We start from the raw sequence: 26,968 nt of genomic DNA, 5'->3' as shown, positions 1-26,968 counted from the left end.
TCAGTTGACAATCCAGGTTTGTATTTACGATAATACACACACACACACACACACACACACACACACACACACACACACACACATCCGCGCGAGCGCGCGCACGCAAGCAAAGGGTACTGACTTACAACAGTTTAAATCCCGGTAGAACTAATATTTAAATCTACGTTTTTTTCATCACTGGTAACATTACTTAATATATATGACGTTTGAGAAGTAATGTGATGAAATACTGAGGTTAGTAATCATGAACTTGTAGTGAATTTCGTATGTTATTTGACTATTTACAATTTTTTAATCAAATTTTCAAAGGCGAGGGTCAGACTAGGAAAGTCCATGTCAGAGCTCCATAAACGATGATGCGAATGACGTTATTGACAAAGAGTACTATAGTAAACCACGATGGACCAGACCACAAGAGTAATGCACCTTTGCTGGCGGCATTGGCTCTCGACATCACGCGCTGCAATATGGTATTTGTCATACAGATATGGAAAACATCAATTGAAACGGCGTCTAGTGCATCGAATAAACGCAGTTTTCCCGTATTTGTGAGGGAATGTTCAGAATTTCTAATGGAAAACACACCTCCTTCACATTTCAAAAAAATTTTCTTTCTTCCGATAGTGCAGGTTAAAAATATACACTACTGGCCATTAATATTGCCACACCAAGAAGAAATGCAGATGATAAACGGGTATTCATTGGACAAGTATATTATGCTAGAACTGACATGTGATTACATTTTCATGCAATTTGGGTGCACAGATCCTGAGAAATCAGTACCCACAACAACCACTTCTGGCCGTAATAACGGCCTTGATGCGCCGGGGCATTGAGTCAAACAGAGCTCGGATGGCGTGTACAGGTACAACTGCCCATGCAGCTTCAACACGGTACCACAGTCCTTCAAGAGTAGTGACTGGCGTATTGTGATGAGCCAGTTGCTCGGCCACCATTGACGAGACGTTTTCAATTGGTGACACACCTGGTGAATGTGCTGGCCAGAGCAGCAGTCTGAACATTCTCTGTATCCAGAAAGGCCCGTACAGGACCTGCAACATGCGGTCCTGCATTATCCTGCTGAAATGTACGATTTATCAGGGTTCAAAAAAATGGTTCAAATGGTTCTGAGCACCATGGGACTTAACATCTATGGTCATCAGTCCCCTAGAGCTTAGAACTACTTAAACCTAACTAACCTAAGGACATCACACAACACCATCGCAGGAATCGAATGGAGGGTAGAGCCACGGGTCGTAACACATCTGAAATGTAACGTCCACTGTTCAAAGTGCCGTCAATGCGAAGAGGTGACCGACACGTGTAACCAATGGCACCCCATACCATCACGCCGGGTGATATGCCATTATGGTGATGACGAATACTCGCTTTCAATTTGCGTTCACCGCGATGTCGCCAAACACGGATTCGACCATCGTGATGCTGTAAACAGAAACTGGATTCATCCGAAAAAATGACATATTGGCATTCGTGCACCCAGGTTCGTCGTCGGTACATCACCGCATCGGCCATCCTATGGAATACAACAACATGGAGATTCTGGCTTTCCGGCTATTGGGATAGTGTTATTAAGGAAGCTGTTGAAATGAAACTATCAACCAACCTTATAAACAGAGATAGTGGATTTTGTTTAAATGCTGTCCCTCAGCAGAAAACAGAGGGACAGAATCAGTGCTACCTCACCTGTGGATTAATAGTCATTACCGATATTTCTGACGTTGGTTATCTTTGGTTGAGTGTTGACTCTGCGGTTACTTGTTCTGTGTGTGGTATCTTCCTTGTTTCTCCTATGTGAACCGGGGTATTAAATTCCGTTGCACATTGCTTCCTCCTTGCAGTTGTGCCCTGAGAATGGCAGGGTGTGCTCCTGTCGACGTCACCCGGCAGCAAACCCGTAAGTTATTTGAAGAGTTACTTGTGTCTCACTAGAAGGATATTTTCTTAATCCGTGTTGCCTGCGTGTCAGTAGATCATTTTCCTTGAGGTATTCCATAATGCTGAGACACGTCGAGAAAGTTCAGAGAAGGGCTGCACGCTTCGTACTGTCGAAAATAGAGAGAGAGAGAGACTGCCGCGGACACGAAACAGGAATTGCCTCTGAGCACTCAAATGGCTCTGATCACTCTGGGACTTAATTTCAGAGGTCATCAGTCCCCAAGAACTTAGAACTACTTAAATCTAATTAACCTAAGGACACTACACACATCCATGCCCGAGGCGGGATTCGAACCTGCGACCGTAGTGGTCACGCAGTTCCAGACTGTAGCGCCTAGAACCGCTCGGCCGGCCGGCCACACATTGGCGTGTAGATCATTAAATCATAAGCGTTTTTCGTCGCGGCGAGGTCTTTTCTCGAAACTTCCATCTCGAGCGTCCTCCTCTGGATGGGAAAAAAATTTTGTCGCCCACCTGAGAGATATCGTTATCGTTAAAAAAGCACCGCCGTTCTGCTAACACCCAACATTAGCTGTGACATCCGCCTCTTCACCTCGAATGACCCTCCCAGTATTTTACGTTCCCCTCCAGTGCTTCTGAGACAAAAGGTTCTCGCAACCAGCTCTGGACTGCAGTCTTCAAAAACACGCCCTCCGCCATGTTGCGCAAACGCAAAGTACTGTTTTTTTGGCCGCCTCTCTTCTCCTCGGCACATACGTAACACGTGGAACACACAGTACCGACAACGCTGTTACGTACAAGCTTATACGAGCGTCAGCCTGGGCTGAGCTAGCACGGCACACACATCAGCACCAGGGTTAAGGTGCAATTTTATCGTCGGAAGCACAGAAAGACTTTTACGGACCCCTACTGCAAAGCGTTTGACGCGTCACCGAGGCTCCGGATTAAGTTACACAAGAAGTCAGATAGAGCTCCGAAGAGGCCAGCCACAGGGGTGAAACTTGGAGACGGTGTACATCCTCGGTCGTTGAAGTCTGCATTTCCGCATTTCGGGAAACCTGCAATTACAAAGTCACCTCGTCATAATTCTCGAAACACCTGTCACGTTAAGGTTTGGGTGTAAAGCCGGGAGAGTATAGTGGGCGAGGCAAAACATGGTATGCCAGAGACGCAGAACGAGTACATTGTATTTACATGACTACCCTGAAAGGCATACCCAAGTGACTGGCACATAGTTCATCGAAACATTTAGCACTATCTGTCTACCACCCCGCGCGTGGTAAAGCTGAACACTTAAGGATTTGCGTACGAGCTGTGATTTCTCTCACTTTAGGACGAAAATATTTTCTCCATATATGGGCTTCAGAAGATTTTCTTCGTATTCGAAGGAGTACGTTGGTGGTTGAAATTTCGTGAAAAGATCTCGCCGCAACGAAAAACGTTTATGTTTTAATGATGTCCACCCCAAGCCCCGTATCGTATACGCGACACCCCCCCACCCCCTATTTCTCGATAATACATACCGTGCTGCCCCTCCGTGAACTTTCTCGATGTACTCCGTCAATCCTACCTGCTAAGACTCCCACACCGCGCAGCAGTATTCTGAAAGAGGACGGACAAGCGTAGTGTAGGCAGCCTCTTCAGTAGATCTGTTGCATCTTCTAAGTGTTCCACCAATAAATCGCTGTCTTTGGTTTGCCTTCCCCACAACATTTTCTATGTGTTCTTTCCAGTTTAAGTAGTTCGTAATTGTAATACCTAAGTTGTTGTTGTTGTGGTCTTCAGTCCTGAGACTGGTTTGATGCAGCTCTCCATGCTACTCTATCCTGTGCAAGCTTCTTCATCTCCCAGTACCTACTGCAACCTACATCCTTCTGAATCTGCTTAGTGTACTCATCTCTCGGTCTCCCTCTACGATTTTTACCCTCCACACTGCCCTCCAATGCTAAATTTGTGATCCCTTGATGCCTCAAAACATGTCCTACCAACCGATCCCTTCTTCTAGTCAAGTTGTGCCACAAACTTCTCTTCTCCCCAATCCTATTCAATACCTCCTCATTAGTTACGTGATCTATCCACCTTATCTTCAGTATTCTTCTGTAGCACCACATTTCGAAAGCTTCTATTCTCTTCTTGTCCAAACTAGTTATCGTCCATGTTTCACTTCCATACATGGCTACACTCCAAACAAATATTTTCAGAAATGACTTCCTGACACTTAAATCTATATTCGATGTTAACAAATTTCTCTTCTTCAGAAACGCTTTCCTTGCCATTGCCAGTCTACATTTTATATCCTCTCTACTTCGACCATCATCAGTTATTTTACTTCCTAAATAGCAAAACTCCTTTACTACTTTAAGTGTCTCATTTCCTAATCTAATTCCCTCAGCAACACCCGATTTAATTTGACTACATTCCATTATCCTCGTTTTGCTTTTGTTGATGTTCATCTTATATCCTCCTTTCAAGACACTGTCCATTCCGTTCAACTGCTCTTCCAAGTCCTTTGCCGTCTCTGACAGAATTACAATGTCATCGGCGAACCTCAAAGTTTTTACTTCGTCTCCATGAATTTTAATACCTACTCCAAATTTTTCTTTTGTTTCCTTTACTGCTTGCTCAATATACAGATTGAAATACCTAAGTATTTAGTAGTATTTAGTTGAATTTATGGTCTTTAGATTTATCTCGTAAACAAAGTTTAACACATTGCTTTTAGCACTAATGCGGATGACCTGACACTTTTCATTATTTAGTGTCAATTGTCAATTTTCGCACCATATAGATATTTTTTCTAAATCGTTTTGCAAATTGTTTTGATGTTCTGATGAGTTTAGGAGGCGATAAAGCACAGCATCAGCTGCAAACAATTTAAAACTGCTGCTAAGATTGCCTCCTAAATCGCTTATATAGAAACATTGATATACGTATAGATATGGTACTCTAATGACCCACAAGGGTAGTCGAGAGCGCTAATGTGCTCCTTCTAGGAATCGGGTAGGCGCGCCGGCCCCATATCAAATCTGCCCGGCGGATTACCGACGAGGACTGGCGTGCCAGCCAGCCTGGATGTGGTTTTTAGGCGGTTTTCCACATCCCGCTAGGTGAACACCGGGCTGGTCCCCATGTTCCGCCTCAGTTACACTGCTTGCAGACATCTGAACACATTCGCACTATTTCATGGATTACACTAGGCGCAGACACTTGGGGTACACTAATCCCTGCCCAGAGGGTACGGGATGGCGGCAGGAACGGCATCCGGCCACCCCTTAAAATTAACATGCCACATTACATTAACCAGCAGACCCCGCAAGTATGGATTCATGCTTGGATAGAGAGAGATGTGGTACTCTAATAAACGTTTGGACATATACAAGGTGAACTGTAATAAAACCAATGAAGTGCAGGGACGGATTCCAGACCGGAAATGGAGGAAAAAAGGTCCTATGAATAATTGTGTGGAAACGCATTGTTGCCACGGTAGATGGCGCTGACAAATGACAGTTCATCAGACCACCTGCCATGTGTTGCTTGTGTGTTGCAGGCTGGGTGATTGACGTGCCTGCTGTAAGCAGCAGAATGGCCTGGTATTGGTGTCGGGAAGAAGCCGAAATGGCCATTGTGCCAAAGCCGATGGAAGCGGTCGAGAGGCATCACTTTTATAAAGAAACAAGTACCCTCACAGACACCAACCACATCACAGAACATTTCAAATCCTCTTTGGGCGTCTGTGTGTTCGCCGGCCCTTTCAGACAGGAGAACGTGCAGGGAGGTGGCGGACTCTGCGTGCACCAGATCTGGAGAACCGGGTTCTACAGGATACTGAGACGAACCCTATGACAAGCTCCTGGCAAGTCGCCGGTGTAAGCCATGGCACGATGACGTGTGTCCTGCACGACAGCCGCTACTGTTCATATCACCTGCAATGAGTGCAAGGAATATCAGCATCGGATTTCTCTCTACATGAAGGATTTTGTCGACGGTTTATGCACCAGAACGTCACAATTATTGGATTCCCTTTATCGACCCTCTCCATTGACGAACCATTCTGCTGCTTACAGTACGCCGTGTCAATCACACGGCCTGTGACACACAAGGGACAAACAGCAAGGGCTCAGAGGAACTGTCATCCGTCAGCACCATCTAGCGTGGTAACGATGCAATTCTGGACATACGTTCATAGGACCCTTTTTTTCCATTTCCAGCCACACGAATCCGTCCCTGCACTTTGTCGCTGTTATTAATGATCACCCTGTATTTGTACACTCCTGGAAATGGAAAAAAGAACACATTGACACCGGTGTGTCAGACCCACCATACTTGCTCCGGACACTGCGAAAGGGCTGTACAAGCAATGATCACACGCAGGGCACAGCGGACACACCAGGAACCGCGGTGTTAGCCGTCGAATGGCGCTAGCTGCGCAGCATTTGTGCACCGCCGCCGTCAGTGTCAGCCAGTTTGCCGTGGCATACGGAGCTCCATCGCAGTCTTTAACACTGGTAGCATGCCGCGACAGCGTGAACGTAAACCGTATGTGCAGTTGACGGACTTTGAGCGACGGCGTATAGTGGGCATGCGGGAGGCCGGGTGGACGTACCGCCGAATTGCTCAACACGTGGGACGTGAGGTCTCCACAGTACATCGATGTTGTCGCCAGTGGTCGGTGGAATGTGCACGTGCCCATCGACCTGGGACCGGACCGCAGCGACGCACGGATGCACGCCAAGACCGTAGGATCCTACGCAGTGCCATAGGGGACCGCACCGCCACTTCCCAGCAAATTAGGGACACTGTTGCTCCTGGGGTATAGGCGAGGACCATTCGCAACCGTTTCCATGAAGCTGGGCTACGGTCCCGCACACCGTTAGGCCGTCTTCCGCTCACGCCCCAACATCGTGCAGCCCACCTCCAGTGGTGTCGCGACAGGCGTGAATGGAGGGACGAATGGAGACGTGTCGTCTTCAGCGATGAGAGTCGCTTCTGCCTTGGTGCCAATGATGGTCGTATGCGTGTTTGGCGCCGTGCAGGTGAGCGCCACAATCAGGACTGCATACGACCGAGGCACACAGGGCCAACAGCCAGCATCATGGTGTGGGGAGCAATCTCCTACACTGGCCGTACACCTCTGGTGATCGTCGAGGGGACACTGAATAGTGCACGGTACATCCAAACCGTCATCGAACCCATCGTTCTACCATTCCTAGACCGGCAAGGGAACTTGCTGTTCCAACAGGACAATGCATGTCCGCATGTATCCCGTGCCACCCAACGTGCTCTAGAAGGTGTAAGTCAACTACCCTGGCCAGCAAGATCTCCAGATCTGTCCCCCATTGAGCATGTTTGGGACTGGATGAAGCGTCGTCTCACGCGGTCTGCACGTCCAGCACGAACGCTGGTCCAACTGAGGCGCCAGGTGGAAATGGCATGGCAAGCCGTTCCACAGGACTACATCCAGCATCTCTACGATCGTCTCCATGGGAGAATAGCAGCCTGCATTGCTGCGAAAGGTGGATATACACTGTACTAGTGCCGACATTGTGCATGCTCTGTTGCCTGTGTCTATGTGCCTGTGGTTCTGTCAGTGTGTTCATGTGATGTATCTGACCCCAGGAATATGTCAATAAAGTTTCCCCTTCCTGGGACAATGAATTCACGGTGTTCTTATTTCAATTTCCAGGAGTGTATATGATGACAATGAAGTTCTAATCAGTGGACCACACTTCAGCCTCTGCAGGTCTTCATGGATTCGCTAGAGTTTTACTGGAATTTGGAGTTCTCTATGCTCAGCATCATCAAGACCAATAGCATCATGGAGCTCCGACGTCATCCAGTCTGTCATTTACAATGAAGAACCAGAGAAACTGATACACCAGCTTAATATCGTGTAGCGCCCATGGGAGCACGCAGAAGTTGCGCAACACGACATAGGGTGACTAATGTCTGAAGTAGTGCTTGGAGGGAATTAACACCATGAACCTTGCAGGGTTGTCCATAAATCCCTAAGAGTACGAGAGGGTGGAACACATTGCAAGGTATCCCAGATGTGCCCGATAATGATCTTTTCTGGGGAGCTTGGTGGCCAGCGGATGTGTTTAAACTCAGCAGACTGTTCCTGGAGCCACCCTGTAGCAATTCTGGACGCGTAGAGCGTTGCATTGTCGTGCTGGAATTGCCCAAGTCTGTCAGAATGCACAGTGGACACGAATGGATGCAGGTGATCAGACAGGATGCTTACGTACGTGTCACCTGTCAGAGTCGTATCTAGACGTGTCAGGGGTCCCATAGCACTCGAACTGCACCCGTCCCACACCATTACTGAGCCTCCACCAGCTTGGACACTCCCCTGGTGCCATCAAGGGTCCACGGATTTGTGAAGTTGTTTTCATAGCTGCACGCGTCCATCCTATCGATGCAATTTGAAATAGTCAAAATTTGAATCAGTCTTGAACAGTCCAATGTGAGTGTTGACAGGCCCACGTGAGGCGTAAAGCTTTATTTGTTGCAGTGATCGAGGGTATACGAGCGGGCCTTCAGCTTCTAAAGCCCATTTCGATTATGTTTCGTTAAATGGTTCACACGCTGAGACTTGTTGATGGCCCGGCATTCAAATTGGAAATTTGTGGTAAGATCTTATGGGACCAAACTGCTCAGGTTATCGGTCCCTAAGCTTACACACTGCTTAATCTAACTTACGCTATGGACAACACACACAGCCATGCCCAAGGGAGGACTCGAACCTCCGATGGGGGGAGGCGCTCCCAGCATTCAAATCTGCAGTAATTTGCGGAAGGGTTGGACTTCTGGCCCTATGAACTATTCTGTGCACTCGATGTTGGTCGCTTCTTGAAGTATCTTTTTCAGCCACAGCGATGTCTGAGATCTGATGTCTTACCGGATTTGTGAGATTCACGGCACACTCGTGAAATGGTTACACGGCAAAATTCCCACCTCGGAGATGCTCTGTCCCATCGCTCGGTGCCCACTGTAACACCACGTTCTAAGTCACTTAAATCTTGATATCCAGCCAGTGTAGCAGCAGTAACCGATCTAACAACAGCGTCAGACACTTGTTGTCTTATATAGGCGTTGCCAACCACAGCACCGTATTCTGCCTGTTTCCATATCTCTGTATTTGAACACTGAATCGCGTTTTTACTTTCAAAATCTTTTCTGAAAGAATTTACTTTATTTACTAGCTATTCATCAGGAACATTGACACATTTAATCACACTATGTGAGCGTGGAAGTAGTTGCTAGTTTGTAACTGATGAAATCAAATTTCTTTCAAGAAATGGAAATTTTATTCCTAAAAACCCTTCCCTTTTTTTAAAAAGAAACATTTAAAATTATAATCAGAAAGCTCCCTATAAATATTAAGTTACAATTTATTCACAGGCAGAAATAACAACTTTTTTTGTTGACAGTGTGAGCTTTCGGGCAGAGAAGCTTGCTGCTGCCTTTTAACACGCCCGTAGTCACACTACACTGGTGCAAATCTGCAACACACCAGTTTACTTTAAACTAAAAATTGAAATAACTCACCCAAACACACGAACTATGAACCCCGTGGGAGGAATGGAAATGGTACAAAACACTCACATTAAAAAAAAAAAATACTTGCCACCGAAAGTAGAACTTTGTTTTCAAAAGAAAACTCATATGGTGGAAGGGTGGGAACTTTATATACTAAAATGACCATTTAAATAAAAACCCACGTAATTCAGTCTTGAATAAAATGTACAAACATGCTCTACACTGCACATATACCGCGTCTCAAGATGATAGGCAAGATAAAAACATATTTCAGGAATTCGGCCTTTACCTTAATTCTATAAATTCGTTAACACAGAATCCGACAAGCATGACAGAGGCAGCTATTAACGTACGGCATACAGACAGACAGACAGACACTAACTGCCTAGCAAATGCGGACGAGAGACAGACGAGCAAGCTGGGGACGAGAGGCTGACTAAGAAAACAAGTAGAATTTAACAAATAAGTGAAACGACATCTCCAATCAGATAACTCCTAAGAAACTGCGATTTCTGGAGAAGACCTGGCGCAGCACCCCCAACGCTCTCCCGAACCGTCCGCTGCCAGCCGCTTCAACGGACCCAGGAAGGCGCGCCGATCTCCCGTCTCACGGCGTCGCAGCTCGCACCAGCCAGACCGATGTCGTGGGTTGACTCCTGTTGCTCTCGTTCACCACCCCTCGCTATACGGCGCGGCCCGCTGGACTCACGTGGCGACCTCACGTGCGCTGACGCTCAAGACGGACAAGTGTCTCAGTGTCTCAGTGCGCGACCGACCAGCCGACCGGTCCAACCGCCAATGCCCTTTGCCTGAAAAAACTCGAGCAGACTGGCGGCCTAACACTCCGGACGACAGACAGACACTGACTTCCCGACATTGACCCGGCTGGCCAACTGACCAGACTCGCCCCCTAGCGAGCTCAAAAGCGCGTGAACAGGCAACTTTTTCCCTTTCCCACCAGAGGGAGACACCAAAGCTGCGACTGCCACAGCGACGCCATCGCCAGAAACGGAAGGCAACTGCTTCACACTACGCGCTGCGGCGCGCTTTTCAAAACAGCAAATTTTACCACGGCTCAAATACGCATGACTATACCAGTTTCTTTGGCGCTTCAGTGCTTATGTTGTGTGAGCAGTAATGGTCCTCTAACACTCCCAGTGGGTATGAGTGGAGTTACAGGGTGTTTCAAAAATGACCGGTATATTTGAAACAGCAATACAAACCAAACGAGCAGCGATAGAAATACACCGTTTGTTGCAATATGCTTGGGACAACAGTACATTTTCAGGCAGACAAACTTTCGAAATTACAGTAGTTACAATTGTCAACAACAGATGGCGCTGCGGTCTGGGAAACTCTATAGTACGATATTTTCCACATATCCGCCATGTGTAGCAATAATATGGCGTAGTCTGTGAATGAAATTACCCGAAACCTTTGACAACGTCTCTGGCGGAATGGCTTCACATGCAGATGAGATGTACTGCTTCAGCTGTTCAATTGTTTCTGGATTCTGGCCATACACCTGGTCTTTCAAGTGTCCCCACAGAAAGAAGTCACAGGGGTTCATGTCTGGCGAATAGGGAGGCCAATCCACACCGCCTCCTGTATGTTTCGGATAGCCCAAAGCAATCACACGATTATCGAAATATTCATTCAGGAAATTAAAGACGTCGGCCTTGTGATGTGGCCGGGCACCATCTTGCATAAACCACGAGGTGTTCGCAGTGTCGTCTAAGGCAGTTTGTACCGCCACAAATTCACGAAGAATGTCCAGATGGCGTGATGCAGTAATCGTTTCGCATCTGAAAAATGGGCCAATGATTCCTTTGGAAGAAATGGCGGCCCAGACCAGTACTTTTTGAGGATGCAGGGACGATGGGACTGCAACATGGGGCTTTTCAGTTCCCCATATACGCCAGTTCTGTTTATTGATGAAGCCGTCCGGGTAAAAATAAGCTTCGTCAGTAAACCAAATGCTGCCCACGTGCATATCGCCGTCATCAATCCTGTGCACTATATCGTTAGCGAATGTCTCTCGTGCAGCAATGGTAGCGGCGCTGAGAGTTTGCCGCGTTTGAATTTTGTACGGATAGAGGTGTAAACTCTGGCGCACGAGACGATACGTGGACGTTGGCGTCATTTCGACCACAGCTGCAACACAGCGAATGGAAACCCGAGGCCGCTGTCGGATCACCTGCTGCACTAGCTGCGCATTGCCCTCTGTAGTTGCCGTACGCGTTCGCCCTACCTTTCCAGCACGTTCATCCATCACGTTCCCAGTCCGTTGAAATTTTTCAAACAGATCCTTTATTGTATCGCTTTTCGGTCCTTTGGTTACATTAAACCTCCGTTGAAAACTTGGTCTTGTTGCAACAACACTGTGTTCTAGGCGGTAGGTTTTCCAACACCAGAAAAATCCTCTGTTCTAAGGAATAAACCATGTTGTCCACAGCACACTTGCACGTTGTGAACAGCACACGCTTACAGCAGAAAGACGACGTACAGAATGGCGCACCCACAGACTGCGTTGTCTTCTATATCTTTCACATCACTTGCAGCGCCATCTGTTGTTGAAAATTGTAACTACTGTAATTTCGAAAGTTTGTCCGCCTGAAAATGTACTGCTGTCCCAAGCATATTGCAACAAACAGTGTATTTCTGTCGCTCCTCGTTTAGTTTTTATTGCCGTTTCAAATACACCGGTCATTTTTGAAACACCCTGTATTTTCTCGTATAAACATTTGTCTCTGCTAAGTATAAGTTTCTGTATTCCATTTGCTTTTAACTCTTCGATTCGTCCGGAAAAGTGGGCCCGACATTCCGTGCAATGCGGCGTTAAACCCTAGCTGTCCTTCCTTCCTGTGAAACAAGGTTTTGTGCGGTCGCATAAAGCCGTCGGCAAACGGACCGAGCATCCGAGCGTTGAACTTGCCGAGTTTCTGACGTCACAGCATATAATAGCAGGTTCGGGAGTCTTTCCAAACTTGCAGAGCGATATCTGACATGTCAGATATTCTGAGTGTGCGTCTGAGCGTTGACCAATGAGATGGCGCAACGCCACCTACGTCACACGCACGCCGCCTCCCTTCAGTACAGAGTTGTGAGCCGCCATATTGGCTTTCATTTCAAGCCTATACGTATATATGCCGTTCCGAGCACCAGCAAATTGAGAATCTCCGCAAAACTCGTTGTTAACTGTGTCATTCGTTCCAATAAAATAATGAGAAACATCATATTCATGGCAAAAGAATTATTGTAACTTGCGTGTAATGGGAGTGTGCTATTTGAAGGCAGCGACACACCCAAAGCGCATTGTTCTTGGTACAATTTGTTATAATTAAATTTCAGTTAGTAACATATCTACAATTAATGTTTTTAGCAAGCGCTAAGATACTATGATTAGAGACAAAAGGCGATATGTTGGTTTAGCGTAATAAACTAGGCGACACGGTAGCTCAGCGTGTTCGGTCAGAGGGTTAGCTCCCTTTGTAATACAAAAAAAAAAAAAACTTAGTTAATCGATCAACCACGAACTTAAACAGATGTCTTACGACATCCGCCCCGAACAGATGCAACGAACAAAATGAGATTAAAAAAAAAATAGCGTCAGTGTCCACTAAAGAGTTCATTTCATTGGGCGGTGGTTTGCGTCCTGACACAACCAATTTTTTTTCCCTTAACATTCGCGTTTTTATTAGGTTCCGATACTTTATTATTAGTTTAATACAAGTGTAGACCATAATATTTGATGTTATGTAAATACAAGTTCGCCTTTTCTTGTCGGGTGACTTTGTTCGATTGGCTTAACCTAAAGGACAGCTTGCGCTACTTGTTTACAGATGTTTTACTCCTTCTTCCTTTATGCTTAGTAAATCACATGTTGCAAAGATTCTGCTACTGGGTAGGAACAGTGATCAAGTAAGACTGACCTTGGGGTTTTACTACAATGTGGAAATCATGAAATAATGTTTATCTTAAATTTGTAACACACTGTTTGAAATGGGATTTTTATAAGCCTGTGTCCTTATGGATTGGACATGGTACTTCCCTTTTGATGGACATGGTTTTTTTTTTCTTTCCTTTATTGATTTTCAATTCCCCCTGAATGGGGCGGGCTGGCAGCAGCTTATTACGCTGCTCAACAGCCTACAGACTTTTATTTTAAAAAGGGAAGAAGAAAAGAAACAAGAAAAACAGGCGATAAAACGGTGATGTAAAGTGTAAAATGGGGGAAAAATGCGGAAAGTTATAACAGAAAGCAAAAGGGGTTGGCAATGTTAATAAAAGACACAGGAATTAGACAAGTAACATAGTAGACACACCATTAAGAAACACGGCGACAGTGTGGTTGCTGTTTGCTTAGGATAAAAAGCACACACAGCGACAGTATGATGGCCGTTCGCAACACTTCCCAAGAAACACAACACGGAACACTCACTGTAAAACACTGCACGAAGAGGGCGGCTCCCGAGCCAAAGGCAGAGGTGCGGGGGGACCTGGAGGAGGGGGAAGAACAAGGAGGGAGGAAGGAAAAAAACGAAAAGGGGGGAGGGGGGAAACCAAGGAGGGAGAGGACTAGTAAAGGGGGAGAGGGGCAGGGCAGACACGAGAGGGAATGAGAGGAGGCAGAGGAGGGAAATGCAAAAGGACTTGGGGGAGAGAGTGGGCGATGGAGGAGATGTGCGTTTTAATAGAGCTAACGTGGGAATTTTACGTGCGCCCGTTGAGTAAACAGTGTGATTTACGAACAAGAAACATCCCTCAACTGCCGCTGGAGAGCGCTGCGATCGCGTATACCACGTTGGAGCCCACGTACCGTGTGCACATAGTCGCATCGTTCCCGAGCGCTCAGCAGCACGTGGAACGTGGCACGCTCAACGTTAACGTTCGACAGCACGGTCCGTGTGCCGACGGCTTAAGACCCCCGTATCTGCGACCTGCTGCAACTGCCGCCTACGCCTACCTGTGCGCCAGCCCGCCACAGCTGACTGCTCGTTGTTTCGCTGATCCTTGGACGCTGTCTATTTGTTGCCCAGCAGAGTCGCCGATGCCGGTGGCCGTCGAGTCCAGAGGCGACGCGACCTCGGAAGTCGGCCGGGCGGCGGTGACGACGCGTTCCAGCGGGGCCGACAGCTTCCGGGACGTCTGCCTCACGCCGGGGTGCGTGCATGCAGGTCAGTACCACCCGTATTCCCTCCACTCACTGCCTTCCACTCGGAACGCACAGTATCACTGCGTGCCCAGCAGTAAGAGAACCACAGCAGCTGAAGGCTTCCATGACCAAGTGACGGGGTTGGCTCTGTGGATTGTGGGGAGAGGGAGCACGTGAGGAGGAGAGGCAGCGGGGCGAGGGGGGGGCAAAGACCACACAACTACCTCGGTCACTTTGACCTCGAAGCGACCTTGCAGGTGGCAACATAATCGTGTATGGCATCATAGATGATCTCGAACCAAATACGTCACCACACATTACTGACCCCATCAATCAATAAAATCAGTCAGTCAGTCAATAATTTTGGATATCGAGAAACCTCTCATCTCCCATTCCCATCCCTCTTCCAGGTGACAACATAATCGTGTATGGCATCATAGATGATCTCTAACCAAATACGTCACCAGGCATTACTGACCCCATCGGTCAATAAAATCAGTCAGTCAGTCAATAATTTTGGATATCGAGAAACCTCTCATCTCCCATTCCCATCCCTCTTATCTCCAGCCAATCACAGTGCAGAATTAAAAATTAAACAACCAATGAAAAAAAAGCCGAGATTGCCGGACCTACCCAGTCATGGCAGTATGAAATTCCAGTTCCCTCTCCCTCTCCCCCTCCTAGAAAATGGTTCAAATGGCTCTGAGCACAATGCGACTAAACTTCTGAGGTCATCAGTCCCCTAAGAACTACTTAAAGCTAACTAACCCAAGGACCTCACACACATCCATGCCCAAGGCAGGATTCGAACCTGCGACTGTAGTGCCTAGAACCGCTCGGCCACACCGGCCGGCTATGTCTGGCAACATTTTGTAGTACTATTCTCTCGTTAGGTGGAAAGAGGAGGAAGATGGTATATAAAGCACAACTGGTCCCTTTCCACTATCGTGCATGTTTAATACTTCTCTATGATTGGTTGGAGATAAGGAGGGGGAGAGGAGGGAAAGGGTGTCACTTGTTGTTTTTTTTTGCCAGACATGCCTTTCAAGTTGAGGCGGCATGATTTTTTTTTTCATGCCGCCTCAACCAGAAAGGCGAAAATACGCATTACATGGCGTTTCAAAATGAACATACCGGTTTTAAGGCATCATAGCATTTATTACTTTCAACTTACAGTTGTAAATAATACACCAAATGAAAGAGCAACTGAAACAGGGGAACAGTCCACGGGTATACTGGCGGTTCATAGTGTCCAGCGGGCACAATATTTCGGCGATCAGACATGTCGCCATCGTCAGGTGCGCTGACGAACTGAGCTCATGAATTTTTTTTTCTTTCTTGATTTTCAATTCCCCCTGAAGGGGGCGGGCTGGCAGCAGCTTAGTACGCTGTTCTACAGCCTACAGACTTTTTTTCTTAAGATAAGGAAGAATAAAGAAACAAGGAAAAACAGGCATTAAATGATGACTCAAAGTGTAAAACGACGTAAAAATGTGGAAAGTTAAAACAGAAAGCAAAAGGGGTTGGCAATGTCGATAAAATACACAGGAATCAGACAAGTAACAAAGTAGACACACAATTAAAAAACATGGCGGCAGTCTGGTTTCTGTTCGCAAGAGATAAAAAAAAAATCACACCCAGCGACGGTATGATGGCTGTTCGCTACACTTCCCTAAAGACACACCACGGAACACTCACTGGAAAACACACACCGTAAAACACTGCACGAAAATGGTGGCACAAATATGACACTCCCGAGCCAAAGGAAGATTGGGGGGGGGGGGGGGGGGCAGATAGTGGGTAGGCAGATGGGGGGGGGATGGTTCAAATGGCTCTGAGCACTATGGGACTTAACATCTGAGGTCATCAGTCCCCTAGAACTTGAGCTCCTGAGGGCGGCCGGCCGATTTAGAAACCCCCCCTCCCCCCCCCCCCCCCCCCCCTCCGTGGGCGTCGGAATCTGTAGTAGTGTCGATCTGCACCTGACGACGGCGACATGTCTGATCGCCGAAACATTGCGCCCGCTGGACGCTGTGAAGCGCCAGAGTATACCCGCGGACTGTTCGAGCAACAAATTCGCCGGGAGAAACTGAACAATCACATCAAACAGTTTTGTGTCTATACCTGTGCGCAATGGGAAGAGTATGGAACGGCAAAGAGTGACTGAGAAACGTGTTGAACGAGTGGCGAGTCTTTCACGCTTAGCCCCAAGAAACATCCCCTCGGAAAGTGTACGGGCCATTCTTTTTCGGTGAATCAACTGTAACTGATGTTTATTATCTTGATGTGCTGCAGCTACGTCCCGTACCTGCTCACTGGTGTAACTCAGTACGCGACTGGTTCTGCGTCGTTGTATCGGACAGGTGGATTGGGCGCAAGGGGGCGCTACACACAGCACTTTATGCATCACCTCCACGTTCACACACACTCTGACACCATCGTGTGTATGTGCCTCCGATACCAGCTGATCTATCCGACTTTAGAAACAGTTTAATTGCAACAGTTACTCCTGACACATTGATCAACGTTTCGGAACAACTCGCCTATCCACTCGATGTGTGATCGGTGTACACACTGAATAATTCTGACAAAATCTGTTTGAGTTGCTCTTTCATTTGGTGTCTTATTTGTAATTGTAATGTGCATGTAATATGTGCTATAAAGCCTTAAAATTAGTGTATTCATTTTGAAACACCCTGTACTTATTTAAAACGGCACACACATACTAGACAGTATTTCACCTCCCTCTTCTCTCATCCAGTCAGAGTCCAGTTGTAAGAGGTGCATAATTAATGAATTTGTTGTCAGCTCACTCGAGCTGATGTAATTTCGATGTATTGCTCACGCACTGCCTGCGATATGTAAGCTGTAAGAGAATCTGAGACCAAAGAGCAGTGTTGACTGCAGTAGGAACTTGTGTAGCAGTAGGAGTAAGTTGTTGCTAGCGAGCAGTCGTGTCTGGTGTATCGTGTTGGCTGGGCCGGTCGTGTGCAGCGATGGCGGAGCCTCAGCGTGGTAGGATAAGGTAAAAGCAGCCTCGCGCGTATGTAGTACTGTTATATCAAGTCCCATGCAAAGGTTTTTAAAAAAAATCTGTTAATAATAATCTTTCTCATAAAAAGTAACTTTTGACATTCATCTCAAATTTAAAGAATTCACTAATTTCTACAATCCTTGGTTATCCCGATTATTGAAAAGAAAAATCAGTTCTTTCCTTTTATATAAGACAAATCTATCGGCCAGCATTGCACTTAGCTGCGCCAAGAAAATTTCTTATAGGAGCAGATATATACGCGTTATCCGGCGATCTGATTAAGGCAAGATTTTTCAGTTTGTTCAGAATGATGTATCAGGGCCATGACGCAGCACTGCTGGTGTCCAAAATTTACCAGGTTAAATTGACTGTCAATTATTGAAAGGTTATAAGTGACCCACATTTTTTTTAATTGAGAGATTAGTCACATTTTATTATTGATACGTTACGCAATTTTCCTGTTGGTAGGTTATACTGAATGTGAACGACATAATTATATTTTTTTACTGTTGAGAGGTTTAGGAATTTTTCTGTTTTGAGGTTACACTAAATGAGAATATTAATGAAAATATTTTATTTTGTGGGGAGGTTACACTTGGTATTACACAGTATTAGCATGAAAGAGCCAGCTACAGTGTAGCTCCATCTGGACTTTGCCCAAAACTGTGCAAACGACCGGAATAAAAAAAAAATCTTCACACATCTCCCTCTCCTTTCCTCCAGTCACAGTCCAGCATTTTTAGTACAGTGTTGCTCCATCTGGGCTGTGGACGAAAGTAAAAAATTCCGAACATGCTATCAGCTATGTGTATTTTCAACCTCTCGCGGCGTAGTGAATAATCCATTAAATTTCGGGCGTGCAACCGCGCAAATAAAGTTTCCTCCACTGATATTTCGGCCGCGTATCGTCCGGCCATCCTCAGAGTGAGTCACAAGACTGACGACAAGATGCCAAGCGCGGCCTTATATGCTCCACTGCGGCTGTACTGCGCACGGGGATCTCAGATGCTCGTCGGCGGCAGAAAAATACGCTTACACACGCGCCGCCTGTGGCGAAGGCGCACAGACATTAGATTCGCTTATCGATGTGTGATCGACTTTCTGCAGTTCAATTACCCCCACAGCCGGATTCCATGCTTTGTCCAAATTAAAGCCATTATATCTATTTATTAAATTATTAGCTAATCTAATTTCTATAGCTTTCTTGAAGACAGATACCCAAAAAGAAGAGGTGGATGTTAAAATCTTCACATGACTGTAATTCATGGAATGCTTTGTATCAGTACAATGTTCTGGCTGTGATACGCGTGTGTACCTTCGATGCTCCACACACCTGTCATGAACGGTGCATGTTCTTTGACCTATGTACAATTTCCGGAAGGACTCTGATACACATCTTCTGAGGACTCTCCCATTGAATCTCAACCTGGCACCCGCCTTACCGATAATTAATTTTATACGATCATTCCACTTCAAATCGTTCCGCACGCATACTCCCAGATATTTTACAGAAGTAACTGCTACCAGTGTTTGTTCCGCTATCATATAATCGTACAATAAAGGATCCTTCTCTCTATGTATCCGCAATACATTACATTTGTCTATGTTAAGGGTCAGTTGCCACTCCCTGCACCAAGTGCCTATCCGCTGCAGATCTTCCTGCATTTCGCTGCAATTTTCTAATGCTGCAATTTCTCTGCATACTACAGCATCATCTGCGAAAAGCCGCACGGAACTTCCGACACTATCTACTAGGTTAACTTCCGACACTATCTACCAGCAACATCTACGTAGTTCAAATGGCTCTGAGCTCTATGGGACTCAACTGCTGTGGTCATCAGTCCCCTAGAACTTAGAACTACTTAAACCTAACTAACCTAAGGACATCACACACATCCATGCCTGAGGCAGGATTCGAACCTGCGACCGTAGCAGTCGCACGGTTCCGGACTGCGCGCCTAGAACCGCGAGACCACCGCGGCCAGCCAACATCTACTAGCAACATCTGCAGCAACATCTAACAAAATTACTATAGTACAGTCTCTCTACCATTCCGCTCCCGAACAGCGAGCGGGAAAAACGAACACCTAAACCTTTCTGTTCGAGCTCTGATTTCTCTTATTTTATTTTGATGATCATTCCTACATATGTAGGTTGGGCTCAACAAAATATTTTCGCATTCGGAAGAGAAAGTTGGTGACTGAAATTTCGTAAATAGATGTCGTTGCGACGACAAACGTCTTTGCTTTAATGACTTCCATCCCAACCCCCGTATCATATCTGCCACACTCTCTCCCCTATAACGTGATAATACAAAACGAGCTGCCCTTTTTTGCACCCTTTCGATGTCCTCCGTCAATCCCACCTGGTTAGGATCCCACACCGCGCAGCAATATTCTAACAGAGGACGAACGAGTGTAGTGTAAGCTGTCTCTTTAGTGGACTTGTTGCATCTTGCACATAAAGTGGGTGCAGTATGACAATGTGTTCTGTCGTCACCTAACGTCTTCTCCATAACTACTTCAGGAGCTGAGCGAAGGTAATCCATCACAAGAAAAAATACAGTCGATGGAAACTATTACACAAAGTGCTGGTGCATTGAGAACTATTGCTCGAAGGGAACAGTAACCAACTACTTCTACATCTACATTTATACTCCGCAAGCCACCCAACGGTGTGTGGCGGAGGGCACTTTACGTGCCACTGTCATTACCTCCCTTTCCTGTTCCAGTCGCGTGTGGTTCGCGGGAAGAACGACTGCCGGAAAGCCTCTGTGCGCGCCCGAACCTCTCTAATTTTACATTCGTGATCTCCTCGGGAGGTATAAGTAGGGGGAAGCAATATATTCGATACCTCATCCAGAAACGCACCCTCTCGAAACCTGGACAGCAAGCTACACCGCGATGCAGAGCGCCTCTCTCGCAGAGTCTGCCACTTGAGTTTGTTAAACATCTCCGTAACGCCATCACGCTTACCAAATAACCTTGTGACGAAACGCGCCGCTCTTCTTTAGATCTTCTCTATCTCCTCCGTCAACCCAATGTGGTACGGATCCCACATTGATGAGCAATAATCAAGTATAGGTCGAACGAGTGTTTTGTAAGCCACCTCCTTTGTTGAAGGACTACGTTTTCTAACGACTCTCCCAATGAATCTCAACCTGGTATCCGCCTTACCAACAATTAATTTGATACGATCATTCCACTTCAGAGCGTTCCGTACGTATACTCCCAGATATTTTACAGAAGTAACTGCTACCACTGTTTGTTCCGCTATCATATAATCATACAATAAAGGGTCCATCTTTCTATGTATTCGCATTTCGCTGCAATTTTCTAATGCTGCAACTACTCTGTATACTACAGCATCATCCGCGAAAAGCCGCATGGTACCTCCGACACTATATACTAGCAACATCTAATAAAATTCCAGAATGAGTTTTTCAATCTGCAGCGGAGTGTGCGCTGATATGAAACTTCCTGGCAGATTAAAACTGTGTGCCCGACCGAGACTCGAACTCGGGACCTTTGCCTTTCGTGGGCAAGTGCTCTACCATCTGAGCTACCGAAGCACGACTCACGCCCGCTACTCGCAGCTTTACTTGTGCCAATACCTCGTCTCCTACCTTCCAAATTTTACAGAAGCTGTGGTTAAGCCATGTCTCCGCAGTATCCTTTCTTTCAGGAGTGCTAGTTCTGCAAGGTTCCCAGGAGAGCTTCTATAAAGTTTGGAAGGTAGGAGACGAGTACTGGCAGAAGTAAAGCTGTGAGTACCGGGCGTGAGTCGTGCTTCGGTAGCTCAGATGGTAGAGCACTTGCCCGCGAAAGGCAAAGGTCCCGAGTTCGAGTCTCTGTGGGGGCACACAGTTTTAATCTGCCAGGAAGTTTCATCTAATAAAATTACTATAGTACACATGACACGCTTCTTAGGAAGGAAGGAGGGAAAGAAGGTAGAAGGTGTCCCATTTTGGGGAAGGAATAAGGTGTTTCATTACGATGCATCACATAAAAGCGGAACGACACGCATTGTCTACACGTACGACTATAGGCGGTGACAGTGGGAGATGTAAAATGTTGAGAGACAGTGACAGGGTGACACCTGGAAAGCAAATACAATTATTTACCATTTCTCACACTTTACACCACATCTAAATTGTCTGTATTACTTATTACAATACTCGCAGCGTGCTTACTGGGACTACTAATGGAAAAATATTTTGGGTAAGCAGCAGTCGTAAGAGCTACACAAGTGGCTGAGTTCGAGGTGATCGGTGACACCATGCATTACCTCCAGGCCCGCATCTCGTCGTCGTGCGGTAGCGTTCTCGCTTCCCCCGCCCGGGTTCCCGGGTTCGATTCCCGGCGGGGTCAGGGATTTTCTCTGCCTCGTGATATCTGGGTGTTGTGTGATGTCCATAGGTTAGTTAGGTTTAAGTAGTTCTAGGGGACTGATGACCATAGATGTTAAGTCCCATAGTGCTCAGAGCCATTTGAACCCTTACCTCCGGGATCACGTGATGGTGACATCTACATCTACATCTACATGACTACTCTGCAGTTCACATTTAAATGCTTGGCAGAGGGTTCGTCGAACCACAGTCATACTATCTCTGTACCATTCCACTCCCGAACAGCGCGCGGGAAAAACGAACACCTAAACCTTTCTGTTCGAGCTCTGATTTCTCTTATTTTATTTTTATGATCATTCCTATCTATGTAGGTTAGGCTCATCAAAATATTTTCGCATTCGGAAGAGAAAGTTGGTGACTGAAATTTCGTAAATAGATCTCGAAGCGACGAAAACGTCTTTGCTCTAATGACATCCATCCCAACTCGCGTATCATATCTGCCACACTCTCTCCCCTATTACGTGATAATACAAAAGTAGCTGCCCTTTTTTGCACCCTTTCGATGCCCTCCGTCAATCCCGACGTGGTCACATTGGAGGTCATTTAAAGGTCAAAGTGGTCCCGGTAATCGGTAGACATTTTTTTTTTTTTGGTCATCAGTCTACCGACTGGTTTGATGCGGCCCGCCACGAATTCCTTTCCTGTGCCAACCTCTTCATCTCAGAGTAGCACTTGCAACCTACGTCCTCAATTATTTGCTTGACGTATTCCAATCTCTGTTTTCCTCTACAGTTTTTGCCCTCTACAGCTCCCACTAGTACCATGGAAGTCATTCCCTCATGTCTCAGCAGATGTCCTATCATCCTGTCCCTTCTCTTTATCAGTGTTTTCCACATATTCCTTTCGTCTCCGATTCTGCGTAGAACCTCCTCGTTCCTTACCTTATCAGTCCACCTAATTTTCAACATTCGTCTATAGCACCACATCTCAAATGCTTCGATTCTCTTCTGTTCCGGTTTTCCCACAGTCCATGTTTCACTACCATACAATTCTGTACTCCAGACGTACATCCTCAGCAATTTCTTCCTCAAATTAAGGCCGGTATTTGATATTAGTAGACTTCTCTTGACCAGAAATGCCTTTTTTGCCATAGCGAGTCTGCTTTTGTTGTCCTCCTTGCTCCGTCCGTCATTGGTTATTTTACTGCCTAGGTAGCAGAATTCCTTAGCTTCATTGACTTCCTGACCACCAATCCTGATATTAAGTTTCTCGCTTTTCTCATTTCTACTACTTCTCATTACCTTCGTCTTTCTCCGATTTACTCTCAAAGCATACTGTGTACTCATTAGACTGATCATTCCGTTCAGCAGATCATTTAATTCTTCTTCACATTCACTCAGGATAGCAATGTCATCAGCGAATCGTATCATTCATATCCTTTCACCTTGTATTTTAATTCCACTCCTGAACCTTTCTTTTATTTCCATCATTGCTTCCTCGATGTACAGGTTGAAGAGTAGGGGCGAAAGGCTACAGCCTTGTCTTAGACCCTTCGTAATACGAGCACTTCGTTCTTGATCGTCCACTCTTATTATTCCCTCTTGGTTGTTGTACATATTGTATATGACCCGTCTCTCCCTATAGCTTACCCCTACTTTTTTCAGAATCTTGAACAGCTTGCACCATTTTATATTGTCGAACGCTTTTTCCAGGTCGACAAATCCTATGAACGTGTCTTGATTTTACTTTAGCCTTGCTGCCATTATTAGCCGTAACGTCAGAATTGCCTCTCTCGTGCCTTTACTTTTCCTAAAGCCAAACTGATCGTCACTTAGCGCATTCTCAATTTTCTTTTCCATTCTTCTGTATATTATTCTTGGAAGCAGCTTCGATGCGTGAGCTGTTAAGCTGATTGTGCGATACTTCTCGCACTTGTCAGCTCTTGCCGTCTTCGGAATTGTGTGGATGATGCTTTTCCCAAAGTCAGATAGTATGTCGCCAGACTCATATATTCTACACACCAACATGAATAGTCGTTTTGTTGCCACTTCCCCTAATGATTTTTGAAATTCTGATGCAATATTGTCTATTCCTTCTGCCTTATTTGAGCGTAAGTCCTCCAAAGCTCTTTTAAATTCCGATTCTAATACTGGATCCCCTATCTCTTCTAAATCGACTCCTGTTCCTTCTTCTATCACATCAGACAATTCTTCACCCTCATAGAGGCTTTCAATGTATTCTTTCCACCTATCTGCTCTCTCCTCTGCATTTAACAGTGGAATTCCCGTTGCACTCTTAATGTTACCAGCGTTGCTTTTAATGTCACCAAAGGTTGTTTTGACTTTCCTGTATGCTGAGTCTGTCCTTCCGACAATCATATCTTTTTCGATGTCTTCACATTTTTTCCTGCAGCCATTTCGTCTTAGCTTCCCTGCACTTCCTATTTATTTCATTCCTCAGCGACTTGTATTTCTGTATTCCTGATTTTCCCGGAACATGTTTGTACTTCCTCCTTTCATCAATCAACTGAAGTATTTCTTCTGTTACCCATGGTTTCATCGCTGCTACCTTTCTTGTACCTATGTTTTCCTTCCCAACTTCTGTGATGGCCCTTTTTAGAGACGTCCATTCCTCTTCAACTGTGTTGCCTACTGCGCTATTCCTTATTGCTGTATCTATAGCGTTAAAGAACTTCAAACGTACCTCGTCATTCTTTAGAACTTCCGTATCCCACTTCTTTGCGTATTGATTCTTCCTGAATAATGTCTTGAACTTCAGCCTACTCTTCATCACTACTATATTGTGATCTGGGTCTATATCTGCTCCTGGGTACGCCTTACAATCCAGCGTCTGATTTCGGAATCTCTGTCTGGCCATGATGTAATCGAATTGAAATCTTCCCGTATCTCCCGGCGTTTTCCAAGTATATCTCCTCCTCTTGTGATTCTTGAACAGGGTATTCGCTATTACTAGCTGAAACTTGTTACAGAACTCAATTAGTCTTTTTCCTCTTTCATTCCATGTCCCAAGCCCATATTCTCCTGTAACCTTTTCTTCTACTCCTTCCCCTACAACTGCATTCCAGTCGCCCATGACTATTAGATTTTCGTCCCCCTTTACATACTGCATTACCGTTTCAATATCCTCATACACTTTCTCTATCTGTTCATCTTCAGCTTGCGACTTTGGCATGTATACCTGAACTATCGTTGTCAGTGTTGGTCTGCTGTCGATTCTGATTAGAACAACCCGGTGACTGAACTGTTCACAGTAACACACCCTCTGCTCTACCTTCCTATTCATAACAAATCCTACACCTCTTATACCATTTTCTGCTGCTGTTGATATTAGAGGATACTCATCTGACCAGAAATCCTTGTCTTCCTTCCACTTCACTTCACTGACCCCTACTATATCTAGATTGAGCCTTTGAATTTCCCTTTTCAGTTTTTCTAGTTTCCCTACCACGTTCAAGCTTCTGACATTCCACGCCCCGATTCGTAGAACATTATCCTTTCGTTGATTATTCAGTCTTTTTCTCATGGTAACCTTCCCCTTGGCAGTCCCCTCTCGAAGATCCGAATGGGGGACCATTCCGGAATCTTTTGCCAATGGAGAGATTATCATGACACTTCTTCAACTACAGGCCACATGTCCTGTGGATACACGTTTCGTGTCTTTAATGCAGTGGTTTCTATTGCCTTCTGCATCCTCATGTCGTTGATCATTGCTGATTCTTCCGCCTTTAGGGGCAATTTTCCACCCCTAGGACAAGAGAGTGCCCTGAACCTCTACGCGCCTCCTCTTGAACTTCAGCCTACTCTTCATCACTCTTCTCCCCGATTTCGTGATAATACAAAACGAGCTGCCCTTCTTTGCACCCTTTCGATGCCCTCCGTCAGTCCCGACGTGGGAGGTCATTTAAAGGTCAAAGTGGGGCAGGTAATCGGTAGACATACTGCTGAAAAATATCTACAGCTGTGCCAGTGCAATGCAGGAGGGGAATAAGGATGTTTGTAATGTAAACTTGTTTAAGACTTCTACTGCTCCGACCAGTGTGTCTCCCTAAAGCGATGCAAAGTCCGTGAGTGATTTGTGGTGCGGTTCGTGCCCGGACAGCATCCGAGGTGCTGGACAAAATGGACGCGTCGGCGGACCCCTGCGACGACTTCTACCAGTTCGCGTGTGGCAACTACCTGCGCGCCACCAACATCCCGGACGACAAGTCGAAGGTGAGCACCTTCTCGGCTCTCAACGACCGGCTGCTGGAGAAGCTGCGCACCGCCATCGAGGAGGAGGGCGCCCGAGAGACGGTCCCCAGGAGCCTGCGGCTGGCCAGGAACCTCTACAGCGCCTGCATGAACAAGAGTGAGTACCGCACCCACAGATTCTGAACATTCTCTTGCCAGAGTCCAAGCATCATGTTAATGCTTCGTACTTGCTCCTCAGGTACGACAGTCACCTCCCACGTTTGAACATGAGTGATCACTCGTCCATCCCCCCCCCCCCACCCCCCCCCACCCCCCACCCCACCGCGCTCCTAAGGACAGTTATCTGCCTGCCAGAGAGCTTTCTCCAGAGGTTTATCACCTCGGAATATCAAACCCTGACCACGAAACTTTCGTGACGCTGCTAGTTATTCTCTGCATATCCACCTCCTTCAGTGTTCGCCGCCGGTAGTCATCGGCGCGACAAACTGTCAGTCCTAAGGGCCCGGGTTCGATTCCCGGCTGGGTCGGAGATTTTCCCCGCTCAGGGACTGGGTGTTGTGGTGTCCTAATCGTCATCATTTCATCCTCATCGACGTGAAATGGAAAGACTTGCACCCAGCGAACGGTCTACCCGACGTGAGGCCCTATTCACACGAAATTTACATTTTTTACCTCCTTCAGTGCCTCCTTCAGTATGGCTGCATTGGGGGAGACATTCGTGATAAAAATCTACATTTGGCGTCGAAAAGCAGGTCCTCTTTATC

The 26,968-nt window shown here is 46.3% G+C and overlaps 1 protein-coding gene across 4 annotated transcripts in view; it reads left to right on the top strand.

Moving 5' to 3' along the window:
• Positions 1 to 26,968, top strand: part of LOC126294960 (neprilysin-2-like) — a 385,930-nt gene that overhangs the window by 257,263 nt on the left and 101,699 nt on the right. For 2 of the 4 annotated variants that reach the window (XM_049987185.1, XM_049987186.1), the window contains exons 3-4: positions 14,499 to 14,633; positions 26,113 to 26,361. In XM_049987185.1, coding sequence (XP_049843142.1) covers positions 14,499 to 14,633; positions 26,113 to 26,361 — 384 coding nt within the window. Of the gene's footprint in view, positions 1 to 14,495; positions 14,634 to 26,112; positions 26,362 to 26,968 lie in introns of all 4 variants that reach the window. The other 2 variants (XM_049987183.1, XM_049987184.1) reach the window with 1 other exon arrangement.

Source organism: Schistocerca gregaria, chromosome 11, assembly GCF_023897955.1.
Source record: "Schistocerca gregaria isolate iqSchGreg1 chromosome 11, iqSchGreg1.2, whole genome shotgun sequence".
Taxonomy (NCBI): domain Eukaryota; kingdom Metazoa; phylum Arthropoda; class Insecta; order Orthoptera; family Acrididae; genus Schistocerca; species Schistocerca gregaria.
Note: the sequence above shows the minus strand (reverse complement) of the source record. Positions and strands in the feature narration are given on the sequence as shown.